The 19,282-nt window shown below is 36.3% G+C and overlaps 1 protein-coding gene and 1 long non-coding RNA gene across 3 annotated transcripts in view; one reads left to right on the top strand and one right to left on the bottom strand.

Moving 5' to 3' along the window:
• Positions 1-17,356, top strand: part of HSPA4L (heat shock protein family A (Hsp70) member 4 like) — a 56,800-nt gene extending 39,444 nt beyond the window's left edge. For both annotated transcript variants that reach the window (XM_043486670.1, XM_043486679.1), the window contains exons 18-20: positions 5,616-5,735; positions 8,685-8,846; positions 12,271-17,356. In XM_043486670.1, coding sequence (XP_043342605.1) covers positions 5,616-5,735; positions 8,685-8,846; positions 12,271-12,462 — 474 coding nt within the window. In that variant the 3' untranslated portion in view covers positions 12,463-17,356. The remainder of the gene's footprint in view (positions 1-5,615; positions 5,736-8,684; positions 8,847-12,270) is intronic.
• LOC122452910 lies at positions 13,460-19,282 on the bottom strand. Its single transcript, XR_006272881.1, has 2 exons — positions 18,355-19,282; positions 13,460-13,749 (listed from the first exon to the last, which is right to left on the bottom strand). It is a non-coding gene; the product is annotated as an uncharacterized LOC122452910 (long non-coding RNA).

Here is a 19,282-nt window from a genome sequence, read left to right as displayed (position 1 = left end):
ACCTTTGCCAGTCCACTGTGGCCACTGCTAAGTTTTCCAAATTTGCTGGCATGTTGAGTGCAGCACCTTAACAGCATCATCTTTTAGGATTTGAAATAGCTCAACTGGAATTCCATCACCTCCGCTAGCTTTGTTCCTAGCGATGCTTCCTAAGGCCCACTTGACTTCACATTCCAGGATGTCTGGCTTTAGGTGAATGATCACACCATCATGGTTATCTGGGTCATGAAGATCTTTTTTGTATAGTTCTTCTGTGTATTCTTGCCACCTCTTCTTAGTATCTTCTGCTTCTGTTAGGTCCATACCATTTCTGTCCTGTATTTTGCCCATCTTTGCATGAAATGTTCCCTTGGTAGCTCTAATTTATTGAAGAGATCTCTGGTCTTTCCTATTCTGTTGTTTTCCTCTATTTCTTTGTATTGATCACTGAGGAAGGCTTTCTTATCTCTCCTTGCTATTCTTTGGAACTGTGCATTCAAATGGGTATATCTTTCTTTTTCTCATTTTGCTTTTTGCTTGTCTTGTTTTCTCAGCTATTTGTAAGGCCTCCTTAGACAACCATTTTGCCTTTTTGCATTTCTTTTTCTTGCGGACGGTCTTGATCACTACGTCCTGTACAATGTCATGAGCCTCTGTCCATAGTTCTTCAGGCACTCTATCAGATCTAATCCTTTGAATCTATTTCTCACTTCCACTGTATAATCGCTAAGGGATTTGATTTAGGTCATACCTGAATGGTCTAGTGGTTTTCCCTACTTTCTTCAATATAAGTCTGAATTTGGCAATAAGGAGTTCATGATCTGAGCCACAGCCAGCTCCATGTCTTGTTTTTGCTGCCGGTGTAGAGCTTCTCCATCTTTGGCTGCAAAGAATACAATCAGTCTGATTTCGGTATTGACCATCTGGTGATGTCCACGTGTAGAGTCTTCTCTTGTGTTGTTGGAAGAGGGTGTTTGCTATGACCATTGTGTTCTCTTGGCAAAACTCTATGTTAGCCTTTGCTCTGCTTCATTTTGTACTCCAAGGCCTTGACTTCCTACTTTTGCATTCCAGTCCCCCAAAATGAAGAGGACATCTTTTTGGGTGTTAGTTCTAAAAGGTCTTGTAGGTCTTCATAGAACCATTCAACTTCAGCTTCTTTAGCATTACTGTTTGGGGCATAGACTTGGATTACTGTGATACTGAATGATTTGCCTTGGAAATGAACAGAGATTGTTCTGTTGTTTCTGAAATTGCACTGAAGAACTGCATTTTGGACTCTCTGGTTGACTATGGGGGCTACTCCATTTTTTCTAAGGGATTCTTGCCCACAATAGTAGATATAATGGTCATCTGAGTTAAATTCACCCATTCCAGTCTTTTGGTTCACTGGTTCTTAAAATGTTGATGTTCACTCTTGCCATCTCCCGTTTGACTACTTCAAATTAGCACATGATCAGAGTGTTACTATTACTCATATAAGCCATGATTTCTGAGATGTTGTTAAGAAGTGACTTGTCAGCCTGACCCCTCATCCATTAGAAGAGTCACTTTTGCTCTGCTTCTCTCCCCCTTGACTGCTCTCATTTTGAGGAGTTAACACACTGCCCTTTTGTATGTTCACACTACTGGGGACACCAGGCCAGCAAAGAACTTCAAAAATAGTACCCCTGCTCTTCAATGTCCTTTTAAAAAAGAAATAAGGAGGTATGTCCACCAGGTCCCCTTTTTCTAGGTCAGGGGTCTGATTAGAGAAAAAAACACTATTACTCTTTTCCTCCTGCTTGCCACCCAACCCTCACCCCCCGTCCTGGAAAAAACAAAAAAACTTCAAAAGTTTAGAAGTTTAGATTGGAAAGATGACAGGAAATTTTAGTCTTTCCATCTTAGTGAGGATCATAGCTTTAATGTGCACATGAATAACCTGGGGCCTTTACTGAAATGCAAAAAAATTCAGTATATCTAAGTTGGGCCCATGATTCTGCATTTTTTATAAGCTTCCGAGAGATTCTGATGCTGCTGGTCCCTGAACCATTCTTTGAGTAGTGAGTAAATACACGTATACTAAGTGATGACATTAATAAAGACTTCTAGGGTATGTGGAAAGGCAGCCCTTTAGTGATGGGGAGGTTGAGGTGCAAAAGAATTTATGTAACTTGAAAGCAAAAGAAAATAAATGTACCACATCTTCTCTATTCATTTATCTGTTGATGGACATCTCAGTTGTTTCCATGTCCTGGCTATTGTAAATTGTGCTGCAGTGCATATTGGGGTACATGTAAAAAAATTTGTTTAAAGGTTAATATCTTGCCAATAAATTACTTCCAAAGGGAACAATTAAAAAGCAACTTGAAAGCCTGTGCTTATGAAAGCAAAACTAAGCTTTACCATATTTTATCCTGTTGGTGTTTTTTACTCCCCATCTCCTTTAAAGGACTATATATATAAATTGGGCTGGAGGAACAAGCCAGACAGCTGAGGCCAATAGAAATAACTGAAAAGCCCAGAAGCTCCAATAATGTATTATTTTGCTTCCAATATATACGTAAATGTAGAAATGAATGTTACAGAAGTTTTCATGGGCTTCACTATTTTTATAAGATGGCTTTTATGACTTACTCCCCTTTTAAAAACATTTACAATTAAAAGTACAATGTAAGTAGACTAAGTGCAGTATGGTATCCTGGGAAAGAAAAAGATGAAATCCAAATAATCTGGAGTTCAGTCAGTATTTAATAGTAATACACCAGTGTTGATTTCTTGGTTTTGACAAATGTTCCATAATGGTATAAGATGCTAACATTAGAGAAAAGCAGTAAAAGGTGCTTGGCTCACCTTTGTTTCCTTTGTAACTTTTCTGAAAACCTAAAATTACTCTAAAATAAGCTGATTTTTATTTACGTATATAAAGAATTTGGAAGAAAATATCTATTCTTTTTTTCTAATGTATTCCCCTCCTCAGAGTTACAGAGGCTGTTTTAAAATTTAGAAACTCTTTACTTCTATGCACCTGGGGTGAGGGGCCAAAGGGCTTTCTTGTTTTTAAGCACTATACTTAAAATACACATACTAATCTAATGAATAAATATGACATAAATAATAGTCAATAGGTATTAAATACCAGGAAATCCCAATAACTGTGTTGCATATACAGAGTTATATGCATGAGTTATATGAAACCAAGTTTCAAATACATTATTTCTGGATGCAGTAAAGTTCTTACGGTTTTCTTAGTAGTTTTAAACTTATAACACCCAACTTTAAAAAAATTAACGTTCTTTGGATTTGAGAGGAATCAAAAGGTAATCTTAATGAATGAGAGGAGGACATAAGGTATAGACATCCCTGTGTAGGATTGAATAAGCACATAACCACTGGAACTCATTTCCATGTAGGAAAATAAGAGGGGACAGATTTTGATCTGACCACTTTTCTTTCCTTTTCATCTTCCTGTATTTGTTGTCATTCAGTTGCTAAATTGTGCCTGACTCTTTGTGACCTCATGAATTACAGCACACCAGGCTCCTCTAGTGTGCTGCAATAGAAAGAGAAGGACTAGAGATCTCTTCAAGAAAATTAGAGATACCAAGGGAACATTTCATGCAAAGATGGGCTCAATAAAGGACAGAAATGGTATGAACCTAACAGAAACAGAAGATATTAAGAAGAGGTGGCAAGAATACACAGAAGAACTGTACAAAAAAGATCTTCACGACCCAGATAATGACGATGGTGTGATCACTCACCTAGAGCCAGACATCCTGGAATGTAAAGTAAAGAGGGCCTTAGGAAGCATCACTAGGAGCAAAGCTAGTGGAGGTGATGGAACTCCAGTTGAGCTATTTCAAATCCTAAAAGATGATGCTGTGAAAGTTCTACACTCAATATGCCAGCAAATTTGGAAAACTCAGCAGTGGCCACAGCACTGGAAAAGGTCAATTTTCATTCCAATCCCTAAGAAAGGCAAAGCCAAAGAATGCTCAAACTACTGCACAATTTCACTCATCTCACACACTAGCAAAGTAATGCTCAAAATTCTGCAAGCCGGGCTTCAATAATACATGAACCGTGAACTTCCAGATGTTCAAGCTGGTTTTAGAAAAGGCAGAGGAACCAGAGATCAAATTGCCAACATCCGCTGGATCATCGAAAAACCAAGAGAGTTCCAGAAAAACATCTATTTCTGCTTTATTGACTATACCAAAGGCTTTGACTTTGTGGATCACAATAAACTGTGGAAAATTCTGAAAGAGATGGGAATACCAGACCACCTGACCTGCTTCTTGAGAAATCTGTATGCAGGTCAGGAAGCAACAGCTAGAACTGGACATGGAACTGGTTCCAGATCAGGAAAGGAGTACATATAGGCTGTATGTATATTGTCACTGTGCTTATTTAACTTATGTGCAGAGTACATAATGAGAAATGCTAGGCTGGATAAAGCACAAGCCAGGAGAAATATCAATAACCTCAGATATGCAGATGACACCACCCTTATGGCAGAAAGCAAAGAAGAACTAAAGACCTCTTGATGAAAGTGAAAGAGGAGAGTGAAAAAGTTGGCTTAAAGCTCAACATTCAGAAAACTAGGATCATGGCATCCAGTCCCATCACTTCATGGCAAATAGATGGAGAAACAGTGTAAACAGTGACAGACTTTATTTTGGCGGGCTCCAAAATCACTGCAGATGGTGACTGCAGCCATGAAATTAAAAGACACTTACTCCTTGGAAGAAAAGTTATGACCAACCTAGATAGCATATTAAAAAGCAAAGACATTACTTTGTCCACAAAGGTCTGTCTAGTCAAGGCTATGGTTTTTCTAGTAGTTATGTATGGATGTGAGAGTTGGACTATAAAGAAAGCTGAGCACCGAAGAATTGATGCTTTTGAACTGTGGTGTTGGAAAAGAATCTTGAGAGTCCCTTTGACTGCAAGGAGATCCATCCAGTCCATCCTAAAGGAGATCAGTCCTGAATGTTCATTGAAAGGACTGATGTTGAAGCTGAAATTCCTATACTTCGGCCACCTGATGTGAAGAGCTGACTCATTTGAAAAGACCCTGATGCTGGGAAAGATTGAGGGCAGGAGGAGAAGGGGACGACAGAGGATGAGATGGTCGGATGGAATAACCGCCTCAGTGGAGATGAGTTTGAGTAAACTCTGGGAGTTGATAATGGACAGGGAGGCCTAGAGTGCTGCAGTCCATGGGGTCGCAAAGAGCCGGACACAACTGAGCTGAACTGAGGCGCCTCTGTCCTCTGCTATTTCCCAGAGCTTGCTCAAATTCACATCCATTGCCAGGTTCCTATGCAGTATTGTTGTTTACATCATTGGACTACTTTCACCACCAGGCACATCCACAGCTGAGCACTGTTTCCACTTTGGCCTAGCAACTTCATTCTTTGTGGAGCTATGAGTAAAATTGCCCTCTGCTCTTCCCCAGTAGCATATTGGATACCTTCCAGCCTGGGGGAAGGGGGGACTCATCTTCTAGTGTCATATCTTTTTGCCTTTTCATAACTGTTCATGGGATTCTCAAGGCAAGAATAGTAGAGTGGGTTGCCATTTCTCCAGTGAACCACAATAAAAGTTGTTTTCTGTTAATAACTTTTTCTTTTTAAAAAACTTAACAGAAATATGGCCAGCCTATTCAAATAAGGTACATGGAACATGAAGAAAGACCAAAAGCTTTAAACGACTTGGGAAAAAAGATCCAACTTGTCATGAAAGTGATAGAAGCATACAGAAACAAGGTATTAAAACTCATAAAGTAAATTGGTGATAATGGGAATGTGTGTGGTACGCAGAGAGAATGGGGTAAATCTTAAAAGTTCTCAACTACAGAGCTATAGCAGTTGTTGCTACCAAAGTGCAGTTATGTGGTTTTAATCTTTTAGAATTCCCTGAATTAATCCAGTGAACAAATTCATTGTTTTCTTCTTAGGGATTTCATTATTGATACAGTGAAAAAGAGGTTTTGTTGAACCTTTTTTTACTGGCATCTTTGAAACTGGACTCTGCTAGCATTCATTTTGTCCCTTGGTGCCTTTCTTTTGGTTGCTCTTGGTCTTCCAGTCTTTTGCTTATCTGTAACTCCCATGTCCTTTATTCTTTTATATCTGTGCCCAGATCCGTCTTAGTACCCTTAGCCTTTCCACTGTTTTTTAGCCTCAGATATTTAGTTACATAAGTTACCTGCATTTGGATGTAACAGTAAGATTTGACAAAATCTGATTTTTTTTTTTCCTCTAAAGGAGAGGTTAGCAAACTTTTTCTTTAAATGACCAAATAACATTTTAGGCTCTGCAGGCCTAGTATGTAAGTTCAACTTGGCTGTCGTAGAGCAAGAGCAAATACACAGTGTGTAAACGAATGGGCATGGTAGTATTACAAAAAAAGTTTATTAAACTCAGCAGGTTTAATTTTCCCTGCAGGACAAGTTTTCTGTGTGTATGCTCAGTCATGTGACTCTCTGTGACCCTGGACTGTAGCCAGCCAGGCTCCTCTGTCCATGGGATTTCCCCAGCAAGAATACTGGAGCAGGTTGCCATTTCCTCCTCCAGGGGATCTTCCTGACCCAGGGATTGAACCCGTCTCCTGCATCTTCTACACTGCAGGCAGATTTTTTACCACTGAGTCACCAGGGAGCCCCCAAGTTTGCCGATTCCAATTTTAAATATTCACTGTAATTCCCCCAGATTTCATCACTGATGTTAAAACTGCATCAGTGGGCTGGAGAGACCAGCACCAAAGATTTAGGGCGGGCATTATCACAGTTTACATTTATCGAGCACGTACTAAATTTTGAGCACTTTGCATGGATTATCTCAGTTCTGACAAGACTGTTATTTTATAGGAAAATAGCAGTGCTTAAGCAACTTAAGAAGTAGTGATGTAGTCAGGATAAAATCTAAGCAGCCTAAAGTCAACATACAAACCCTTAACAACTATACTGTTTTTCACTACACAGTGTGGGAAAGGTGGTTAATTATTTTACCAATAAAAGATCTGTACATTTTTTAAGATAGAGTGCAGTCCAACCAACCTAAAGGAATAATCCAGGTACCAACTGTGAATGTGCCTGCCAACGTCAGTGTCCATACAGGTACAAATAGAATATAAGGATAATGGAAAAGAAAGAAGGAACAAGCAAATAGAAACACCAAGAATATTTCAAATCTGGTATTGGAGGGTCTATTTATTATTATTACAACCTAGTGTTCGGCATGCTGTCAAAAAGCTTCCTGAAGATGCAGGTTTAAACTATTATTCAGAGCAAGGCAAGACTTCACTTGTGCTCAAGAATTTTGAGTTTATTATGTTCCATGCTCCTTCAAGGTGCTGGAACTACAGCATCAAACAAAACATTGGACTTATTTCTAATATGCTTGTGGGAAAAGATAGACAATAACGGGTTACTGAAGTCAGATGGTGATAAGAGCTGTGGGAAAAGGAAGGGACTGCCAGAGGTGGAGATTTGTCAGAAGGGCAGACTAATTAAGATGACATCATTTGAGGGGAGAATTAAAGGAGGTGAGGGAGGGTTCAAGATGTATGATAATTATAAGAAAAATGTTTTTTAAAAAGTGGGGCAGGGGGGTAGGAAGCAATTGTAAAATCTCAGGGAAAGTGTAGGAGTAACAGCAAGGAAGCCAAGGGGACTCAAAACAGTAAGGGTGGGGTTATTAGTTCCCAGATCATGCAGCGCCCAGGGGCCATTATAAAAGCTTTGTTTTTACCCTGAGATAGGAGTCCATTGGAGGCTTCTGAGCATAGGAGCAGCATGATTTAAGACTACAGAAGCAGAGAGACTAGTTAAATCATTAGAATAGTACAGGCAAGAAGTGACGGAACCCTAAGCCTGGATAGTGGAAGCGGAAGTGGGTGGATTTCTGCTGCATATATTTTGAAGGCAGAGCTGATAATTTTTATGTAGATAAAACAGAAAGAGGAGTCAGAATAACTCTTAAGGATTTTTGGCCTGAAAGGATAGTTTTTAATTACCGAGATGAGCAAAACTTTTAAGAGTAGGTAGGGATGTAATTGTGAATTTGAAACACAGGTATGTTGTTTCAAACTTTACAAATAAGAATTCAAGTAGGAAGCTGGATGGAGTTGAGGGTTCAGGGAAGATAGATGCTCAGGCTGGAGACGTTCTAAAGCATGTAGACAGACAGATGCGTGGGGAGGAGGTCCTCTCTGTATGTTGCCCTGTCACTGTTTCTGGTTTTGAGACCACCAGTATAAATCATGACTTCTTAGATTGTCTTCTACATGTGACAGCTGCAGGTGTCTTTTTCAGACAATTTTACTTTTTATGTCTCCTTATCAACTTCATCAGAGTCTGCTGTAGAGTCGGAATTTTCTGTGTAGCTTGCTTGTGCCTACTTACCTTATTTCACTTTACTCTTTGACAGATTTAATTCCATGCAGCTTCTTTCTTGGCTAAAAACTACTTTTCAGTTTTAATATTCTCCACAAGTCATTCCTTTCCAAACCTGACTTCTTCAGAAGGCCTTTCCTCTTAAAAAGCATACTGATTTTTCTTTCTCCCAATTTCTTCAGTTCTATGTAATTTGTAAATAGCTTCTTCACAAGTATGCATGTGATATACACTCAATAAGAGTCTAAATCTTTTAAGCAGAAATTATCAATAAATTGGTGCTTCTGGAAAAACCTCTCTTTTTTTTCCCCCCTAATAGGATGAAAGATACGATCATTTGGATCCTGCTGAAATTGAAAAGGTTGAAAAATATATCAGTGAAGCCATGAGTTGGCTGAACAGTAAGATGAACGCACAGAACAAACTAAGTCTCACTCAAGATCCTGTGGTGAAAGTTTCAGAAATAGTTGCAAAGTCAAAGGTAAGAAACTATAAACTTCTGTTCTTAATGGCTTCAGTCACTAAAATTTTTTAACGGGAGCCATACTCTGAGAAGTAATCAACTTACAGAATAACAGAGAGAAATAGGAATTTGAGGCTAATCTTTAATTTGGGGGGGAAAAAAGATTCTAGGTGGATCATGTTTCTTGATTTAATTAGTCTTACACGCAAAACAGCTTTTAGATTTTAAGTGTAAAATAAAGCAATAAAATCAAACAATGCGACAACTATAGATTATGTCTGATTTTTCTAGGCTTGATAACACTTTTGAATCTCCATTCTAAAACCGCAGTATATGCTTGTTTTTGACATAGTTTGAAATGTATAAAATTTCATGGTAAAATCTTACTTCCGAGATAAAGTTTCCATTTTAAAAACTGTTACTACTGAAAATGTCAAAAGTTATAGAAAACACCATGAGAAACATGGGGATAAACTTTACAATAAAGATCAGCATCTAAGTAGAAAAATAAGACACTGGAAAAACAGCTGACAAAGAAACACATGTCTAATAAACATAAGAAAAGATACTCATCTTCGTTACTAAGAAATGCAAATCTCTCTTCTCTGATTGGTTGGTTGTTCACATTCACAGTCTTTGCCGTAACTGCCAGGGTGTGAAGAAATGGATGCCTTTCCCTGAGCAATTTGGTTACATTTGTTACTGCTTCTTTCTGGAACATCATTTCAGAATATGTATAGAAATTTAAAATGAGTTTACCTTTAATGCAGAAATAACAATTCTAGGAATTCATCTTAATTTGACTGTTGCATGAGTATGTAAACCCCTGCTTATGATAGCAAAAAACTGGCAGCAACCTAAATACCTACCAATAAGAAATTAGATAAACTGATGCATATACAACACATTATAATAGTTAAACACAGTATTTAAGATAATAGAGATAAATGTATTTTTTTGCAGATTTAATTTTGGCTGCATTGGGTCTTTGTTGCTATGCATGGGCTTTTCTCTAGTTGGGGTGAGCAGGGGCAACTCTTCTTATGGTGTGTGGGCTTTTCATTGCAATGGCTTCTCTTGTTGCAGAGCACAGGCTTCAGTAGTTGTAGTGTACGGGCTTAGCTGTTGTGGCTTGTGGGCTCTAGAACACAGGCTCAATACTCGTGGTACACAGGCTTAGATGCTTCGCAGCTGTGGGATCCTCCCAGACCAGGGATCGAACCTGACGTGTCCCCTGCATTGGCAAATGGATTCTTAGCTATTAGACCATCAGGGATGCCCAGTAAATCTGTTGAGATATAGAGATTTATACATGATGCATGAAAAAGGATTACAGAATCTAAAGTTATCTGACTATAAATTAGCATCTTCATTAAGACTTCTGTGTTTGGATATATGTGTGCATGGACATATATCTAGAAGAATGTTCACCAAAAGGCTAATAATGTTAAGCTAGAGGAGATGGTAGCTTAGTGGGTAAAGAATGTGCCTGCAGTGCAGGAGACCAGGGTTCGATTGCTAGGTTGGGAAAATCCCCTGGAGAAGGAAAAGTTAAACCACTCCATTGCCTGAAAAATCCCATGGACAGAGGAGCCTAGCAGGCTGCAGTCCATGGGGTAGCAAGAGTCAGACACAGTTTAGCAACTACACCACTACCACCAGAGGAGGTGGAATATCAGGTGATTTTTTAAAATCTGGTTCAGTATGCTCATAGGTATTTGATTCATTTTAAAAACAGGTTTGGGGTTTTTTTAATTGAAGTATATTTGATTGACAGGATTATAAGTTGTATACATAGTGATTCAATATTTTTACAGATCTTACTTCATTTATTCTAAAATATTGGCTATATTCCATTATACCATATATCCTTGTAGCTTATTTCTTTTATACATATTAGTTTGTATCTCTTAATCCTATACCCTTATCTTGCCCCTCACTTAACCTCTCCCCACTGTTAACCTCTAGTTTATTCTCTGTATCTGTGAGTTATTTTTTCTGTTGCTGTTAGATTACACATGTAAGTAATAAGATAATAGTATTTGTCTCTGTAAGCATAATACCCTCTAGTAACATCAGTGTTGCTGCAGACAGCAAATTTTCATTCTTCGTTCTTTTTATTCCATTGTATACACATGCTGCATCTTTGTCTGCTCATCTGTTCATGGACACTTAGGTTGCTTCCACATGTTGGCTATTGTAAATAATGCTGCTAGAACACTGGTGTGCATGTATGTTTTCAAATTAGTATTTTCATTTATTTCTGGATACTGAGGAGTAGAATTGCTGGATCGATCATATAGTAATTCAACTTTTAGCTTTTTTAGGAACCTCCATACTGTTTTCTATAATGGCTATACCAATTTACATTTCCACCAGAAATGTACGTAGAGTTCCCTTTTCTCCATATCCTTACCAAAATGTTGTGTTCTTTTTGATGACAGTCATTCTGACAGGTATGAGACATATATCATTGTGATTTTGACTTGCATTTTTCTGATGATTAGTGATCACGTTGAGCAACTTTTGTGCCAAGCTGGTATTTTTTTTTTTCAATAATAAAGCAGTAAGAGTATTTTCCTTTTTGAGAAAGTTTTACAAAGAATCTATTATAATTTACTCCTAATCAGGTGAGAGGCAGAGTGTGACAAGAACAGTTTGCCACTAAAACATTCCCCCAGGATGTTACCTCCTATTTTTCCATCCCACCCAATTTCTGTGACACTGGTCTTGAAAGAATTTAAAGTGTTTCAGTAGCATTATTGAAATGGTCTTATATTTCTGTGCAGAAAAACCAAGGATATAGAAAATAATATCTTTGAAATTATTATTAAGTTGAATTTACTTCCATGGCTTATTTTTCCTTTGACAAAAAAAGCTACTGTTTTCCAAAAGTAAAGTTAGTGTATACATTTATCTAATTCCATTTATTAAAATAGTTTTCAGGTGATTTTGAGAAATTTTAACTTATGAAATAGGTGCTATGTGACATAATTCTCATAACAGAGCTTTAGGCATAATTTAAAGGAATCAATTAAAAATTATTCCTAGGAATTCCCTGGCATTCCAGTGGTTAGAACTATGCTCTCACTGCCAAGGACCCGAGTTGGAGGGGTTCTGAATGCCATGTGTCATGGCCAAAATAAATAAATATATAAAGATTATTCCTGCCAAAATAAATTATGAGGAAGAAATTTGGTAACAACTAAATACAGAATGTATTATTAAAGACTGAATAGTTTCCTAAACCACTGACACACACTAGCCAAGAAGGTAAATAATTCATTAAGGTATTTTAAGAATTAGTTGGTTATCTAGCTGAGCTAACAGCTATTCAGCAATGTGGAATTATGTGGAAATTTAGTATATGTGGACTTCAGAAAGTTAGTGGTAACTTGTTACATAATATTTTTAATATAATAAATTTTCTTCATGTCTTTAGGAACTGGATAATTTCTGTAACCCCATCATTTATAAGCCCAAACCGAAAGTAGAGGTTGCTGAAGACAAGGCAAAAGATAATAGTGAGCACAACGGACCAATGGATGGACAGAGTGGGACTGAAACCAAACCAGATTCAACAAAAGACAACTCACAGCATACTAAATCTGCTGCAGAGATGGAAGTGGACTAAGTCTTAACTTTACCGTCACGTAATTCAAATAGTGCAAGTAACCACAGAGTCCATTCTTCTTCTTTTACATCTGGTACACACAACAGATGTTTAGTTGCTCTTAACCACTTTCTGTCATTTGTTTTTTGGAGTAGTTTTGAAAAGTGTTTTATATTGAGTGCACCTATGTTCATTTCCATTGCTGCTTATGTGAAGCTTTAGCTGAATATAGATAAACAAGTCAGTTTAAGCTTTCCTAATCTATTTTATGTCAAACATGCAAGACTGATAAGTAGTTGGCAACAATCTACCTTATTTAAAGCTTCTACTTGGATAAACCTCAGCTCCTTTATTCAGGAAAGGATACTGTATTGCACTATTGTTGCAGAAGCATAGATTTAATTGCATCATTGTTTTTAAAAACATTGAAACTGATGTGGTTTACAGCCACCAGGCACTGACCTTTTGTAGTTACTGTGTTGTTACAATTTAAACATTAAAACAAATAGGTTCCTTGACAAACTATTCCATCTCAGTTGTGTGCCATGAGGACTCCAAAACTTTATTATCATATAAATGAACTAAAACACACACTGAAGGGGAAAATGCACAATTTTATGTTAAGGTGACACCAGCAGTTTGCTTCTTTTCATTAGTCATGTGGATTGATGTTTCTCAGAGTAATTCAGTGTCTTTTGCACTTGAAACTTCTGATCTACTTGTCCTGAAGACCAGCTGCTGCTAAAGTAATGCTAGCCTAAAAACGATGAAGCATTTTTTATGAAAATACCTTCATGTTAAGGGGGAAATGCTGTTGACTTACTCAGACGTGCATCTGTGATGTTGATAGCCTTTGTCTTAAATAGTTTTTGTTTTCTTAGTTCATTTTGTTGACGTGTTAACGCAGGGTAGGGAGACGGCAGAGTGTACTGCATTATATACATTTATCAGTGACTCACTGTTAACATACAAACACTGTAAGCGGTAATACTTGAAAGAAGCACTTATACCACATAAGTCTTAGGAAATAATGCTTGTAATAAACTGTTACATATCAACAGGCAAAATACAGAGTGTTACATAGTGTGATATGATACAATGTGATTAAATTATAGTTCTTGCTGTCATATGACCTGTTCAGACCTTGGCTCCAGTTTTGGGGCTTCATATACAAGTTATATGGGACGAGGGACTGTGAAACTAAGACACTTTAAGAATTTAGTCCGAGCTTCATCACCAGACTTGTTCACACTGTTCAGTTCTGTCCAAAAGCTTGAAACTTTTAGTATGGGAGGCAGACTGTTCAACCTACAAAGAAAAGAAACAGAGAATGCATGGGCACTTGTAATTCTTAATGCCAATCAACTAGACTGACCTATGTTAAAATTTTGAGAAGCTCAGTTTTCCCCAAAACTACATCTTTATATTAAGAACTAATATTGACTTTCCTTAAGTAGTAAAAATTGAGAGCTCAATATCTTTAGGGATAGTCACTACTCAAAACTAGTTCTCTAAGAGAGATTTTGTTTCTACAGTGTAGTCTGCACTGAAAGGAGAGTATAGACCAGTGCATTTTGCAGGGATTTTTATTCATCCTTTCAGAGGAAGGATTTTGCATTAAGGAAATCATATAGACCCAATGTATTTTTTGTCTTCAAACTAATGAAATAATCATATCCATTAAAACTGATGAAACATTTGTTAAGCATGTATTGCTACTTTTCATTTCTATGTTGGTATATATAGGTTCACTTCAGTAACAGCATCAGAGTTATGAAAGGGAATAAAGTACATGGAAGGAGTTTATTGCTTTCTCTTAAGGAAATCTCCACCCACTTTGTTAGGAGCTGTACCTCTAAAAGTAATTGGGAATATGTAAGAACAACCCTTTCTGCAGCTGAACTGTCTAGTACATCCTGACATTTTCAGTTCCTTACTAGCTTATATAGTTCTCTGTTTTAATCAGAATTATATTCCAGTTCCTGTAGTTATGTACCACTTCATTTTATAAGTTAAATATATCCAAAAATAATGTGTGTACTTTTCTTACCCATTTATTTAACTTAAATGATTTTCAAATGCCCTTAACCTTATAATTAGTAGTTTATAAATAAACTAGAAAATGTTCTACTTAATCTAGTTTTGGGTAGATGGTATGGGCTCAGTTTAATTTTAATCTATATGAAGTATGAAGTGCTAGACAATTAAAGATCTTTTTTAAAAAAAATACATAGCAAAATAGGGTATTTTCCTGTAGTAATATGCAAATAAGAACTAAATATGTAGGAAATATCTAGGATAATTAATAGAATAATACACTTAACTCTATGGAAAAATGTAAGTTACCTGGTTTCAGAAATCAACTCCTAATAACCAATCATAGTGATTTTAAAAACAAAAGCTGTTAAATAATATAATGAAAGTTTGCAATGTTTTAATTCCTTAGCTATGTACAGAATACTTAAGTTTTAAAGTAACTACAAATAGCATACCAAAGAATTAGGCTATTGGAATAACAGATCATCTCAATTTTAAAAAGGTAAAAATTAAACTTAAGAAATACAGATTTCTTAGACTTCGGGGGGGGTCAGTTTTTGGTATATTTATGATTATATTTCCTAGCTAGAAGTCTTTAAAGTGAATTTGGAAAATCAATTATCAATATCATAAAGTGATAGTGTGAAAATATTTTATCCAAATTAGCACATCTTCAACTGTTTTGAAAAATTATGTTTAAGATCAACTAACCCAAAATAGATTTAACAACCATCCCTCCATTTTCATAAATTTGAACTGTAATACTAAGCCTATAAACATTACCCTTAGGATTTTGTTTTATTTTTAACAGCTGGTGTTGGTAGTCCACAACAACTAAAGCCTTGTTATTAATTTTACATATCATAGATTTACAAGTGATAGAAAAATTTAACTTCATCTTTCTCAACTTTTAGAGATTTACAACAAAAAAATTCAATTCTAAAGGAAATGTTATTTTGTGGTTAGACTTCCAAGTTTTAAGTGGCATTTGTTTTGTGGTATTTGATTCTGTAAAACTTAATGAGACGTATATCAAATTGTATTGATTTATCAGTATTTAAAATCTGATGACATTGATTAAAGTCAGCCACTGATGACTTTTCCAATGACACAGGTGTGGGAAATGCTTATTAATTTGATTCTAATGTTTTACTATCCTCTTAACTATAGTATGTTTTACAACTATCATTTATCAAACTAAATGTTTAATCTTAGTCAATTTCAGAAGATTCAGACTTTTTGATCAAAAAACAAAATAAGCTTTAAAATTACCTTTTGTTTTGTCAAGGTTTGATTTAAAGTATAATCTTAAAATAATTTCCAGGAAGCACATAATCTTTTCTTTTGATAAAGAAGTTAAGATTTAATGCAGATCAAAACCAACCAAGTCTTTAACGTTTCAAAACAAACAAAAGCTTTATTTTACTTTCACATCTCTTAATATAAAGTAAACTAAAATTAACAGTCTTCCATATACTCATGTTTCCTAAACAAACAACTCTGGGTTTATAACATAACCAGATGTCTAAGTTTTTTTTCCCCTTGCTAAATTCAAGGGTAATTGTTTCATACAGTAACAGGGCACCTGAAATTTATGGAATATTAATAACTGCTTAGAAGAAAAAAAAAAACAAAACCCACTAAATATCTATGCCAGTGGTCAGCAGGTGGTAATGGCTTTTTCACCATCCAGATCTCTAGGATCTGGTCACCATCCAGGTCTCTAGCATATTGTTAGAGTAAGCATTAAGAGGAAAAAGCACATGTTAAAAGTACATCATTAAATCACGTGGAGCTTTCAGGTCAAAGAAAGAAAACTAATAATCACGAGCATTTGATTTAGTCTGTCACGCAGGTCAAAATGTATATCGACAAAAACATTAATGGCATGATCTTTGCGATCTCTAATTTACTATCATGTCGTAGGTCACAGGATGAGTATTAGGGAAGTGTATTGATTACTCATCCTATAAAGAGATTCGTGAACTTCAACATGTTTTACACACTTTAGTTGTCTTACAGTATATAAACTATAAGTAGAAATTACCTTAGTCCTTCCTATTATTTTATTTATCCTCTCATTCAGTCTATTACATAATCATTTTATTTCAATTATATTTTGCTTTTTATTTTGGATTATTTGTCTTTTATTTCATGTATTTTAAAAAAGTTTTCCTATTACTTTGCTTGATAACTGATTTTATTAGCTATCTTTTTACTTTAAAACCAAATCTTACTGTTAAGAATTTTTTGACTCTGAAATTCATACTTAAAAAGCCATGTTGTAAATTTCCATATGTAATACCTCTAAAATTTAATATTGGCTATATAGGTTTTTCATATTCTGGCCTTGAATACTTTTAAGTAGTTCTGGACCAAAAGAAGTCAATTTTGTGAGTACTGTGTATGATAAGTAACCAGCGTCCTTCATTTTTAATCCAAGTATCAATGTAACAAAAGGGTCAAAATTCAAAATAGTTGTTAAAGATTAGACACCTTCCATTTTTTGCTGCTTTCTGATTACATACATGTGTTGTGCATCTTCCTTTTTTGCCTCCATGAACTTGAGTTAACATGCTCTTGAAATCATATGGACCCACACAGAATGTAGATGTAAAAATGTAATTAGAAATGGAGATCTAAGTAAAGGAAGCTTTAAAGCATTGTGGTTTTTTTCCCTGAAATAATACTTTTATGGCTTAGTATCTTGAAAGGAGACTCACAGTAAAAGAAAAAAAAAATTGTACTTGGCTGGATGAAGCCACTGTTGTTTAATACAGAAGCAATTTTTTAATGAAGCTACTGAATTGTTTAGTACTAATATGGTATCCACGTTATTTTTCTTTTCTCCAACCATTATTAAAATAATTTATATACATAGTGACTCCGACTCCAATCATTAGTATAAAATACCTTCTGGCAGTTCAGTTCCTACTAGCTGACAATTGTTTTTTTTAAAGAAAACTACTACCTTTGATTTCTTATTTCCCAGCTTGTGGTCAGCACAAACAGTGACCAGTGCAATGCTGAAAATCGTAACAAACTGGGTTTTGCACATACCAGACCTTTAGCTTCAATGAGCAAACATGAGACTGGCTTATGATGTTAAGTTGGTAACATTCTTATGTGTAACCCCTATATAGGTGGTGTACAATTTTTGCTTACAAAGCATAGCCATAAAATGTTTACATATGCAGAATCAGAGTATATAAAATGGCAGCATATCAGTGAACAAATAACCGACAAAATGCATTTATCAGTTGCTATTTGTTCACTAATAGTAAGTGCACACTATCAAGACATAGTGTAAATATAAGTACATATCTACTTACTTTTGAACCATGAGTTTTGCACACCGGAGGCTTAATGTTCACATATTAAACTTCAGTGACTTGATGGTGGTTTGGGGACAGGTTTTCAGAGCCATTTATATATATACATTTGCTTGGCAATGAGGGCTGAGTAAATTGGCAAACTTTTTAAACCTTCCAAAGATGTTTATTCTGAAAACTACAACAGTAGTTTTTGAATATTGGAAGTGTTGTCACAGAATAAGTCTGTATTGGAAAAGAAAATCTACGAATAAATAAACTAGAAAGATTTTCATTACACAAAGAGGAGCTCCCTGCCCGAGTTTCTCTTAACCTTTTTCTGAGAATTGCTATTCCGGATGAAAATATATCAAATAGCATGCTGGGGTTTCCTGGTCTACATTATAGCATTTGATGCTTAATCTTCTGGTGCTTGAACCAACTTGTGAGAATACAAAGGATAATAAATCCTCAATCCACAGAAAATATTTATACCTCTACAAACTTTCCATTTTAAGTGCAAATAAAGGCTGAACAACTGGCAGTTTATACCTGTTCATCTTACCCTGATTTTCAGGAGGACTGGAGAGGATTTTGCTTTTTTAACCCACAATCCCTAGTGATGAACAGAAGAGTTGATAACCTTCCAGAGGTGAAGAAGGAATGTCTGTTGACTGTAATTCCTAATACTTTATCCTCAATCCCTCTCTCCCTCCTAAAGAAACAAAGATAGATTCAAGATGATTCCTGCCAAAAGGCAATTTGAAGCCAGTTGTATCAAGCAACATTTGATCTCCTGTTAAACCTCCCTGAAAAGGATTTGTGTACTGGTTTTAGACATAAAAAGATTCAAGTTAAAGTAAGAGTAAATAAAAGGGGCTTCCCTGGTGGCTAAGTTGTGAAGAATCTGCTTGCCAATGAAGGAGACACAGGTTAGATCCCTGGTCCAGGAAGATCCCACATGCTGCAGAGCAGCTAACCCTGTGCTCTCACCCCGGAGCGGCAACTACTGAGCCTGCGCGCCCCCAGAGCCCACGCTCCGCGACGAGACGAACGAGAAGCATGTGCACCGCAACTAGAGGACAGCCCCCACCCAGAGAAAAACCCATGCAGCAGCAAAGACCCAGCATGGCCAAAAATAAACAGAAAATAAAAGAGTAAATAAAGAATTGTAGTAAAGAAAATGAACCCTGTTGTAGGCATAGAGAACAAAGAGAAATTATAAAATAGAAATCCAAATATCAGTAACTATGGGAATGCAAGTACCATAAACTTAGCAGTTTAAGAACTATATGTAGTATTTACAAGGATACTTCTTAAACATAATGATATAATGTGCTTAGTCACTCAGTGTCGACTCTCTGCCACCACATGGATCCTTCTGTCCATGGAAAACTCCAGGCAAGAATACTGCAGGGGGTAGCCATTCCGTTCTGCAGGGGATTTTCCTGACCCAAGGATCAAACCCAGATCTTCTGTATTGCAGGCAGATT

This window comes from Cervus canadensis, chromosome 1, assembly GCF_019320065.1.
Source record: "Cervus canadensis isolate Bull #8, Minnesota chromosome 1, ASM1932006v1, whole genome shotgun sequence".
NCBI classification, from domain to species: domain Eukaryota; kingdom Metazoa; phylum Chordata; class Mammalia; order Artiodactyla; family Cervidae; genus Cervus; species Cervus canadensis.
This window is presented reverse-complemented; position numbering and strand designations above follow the sequence as displayed.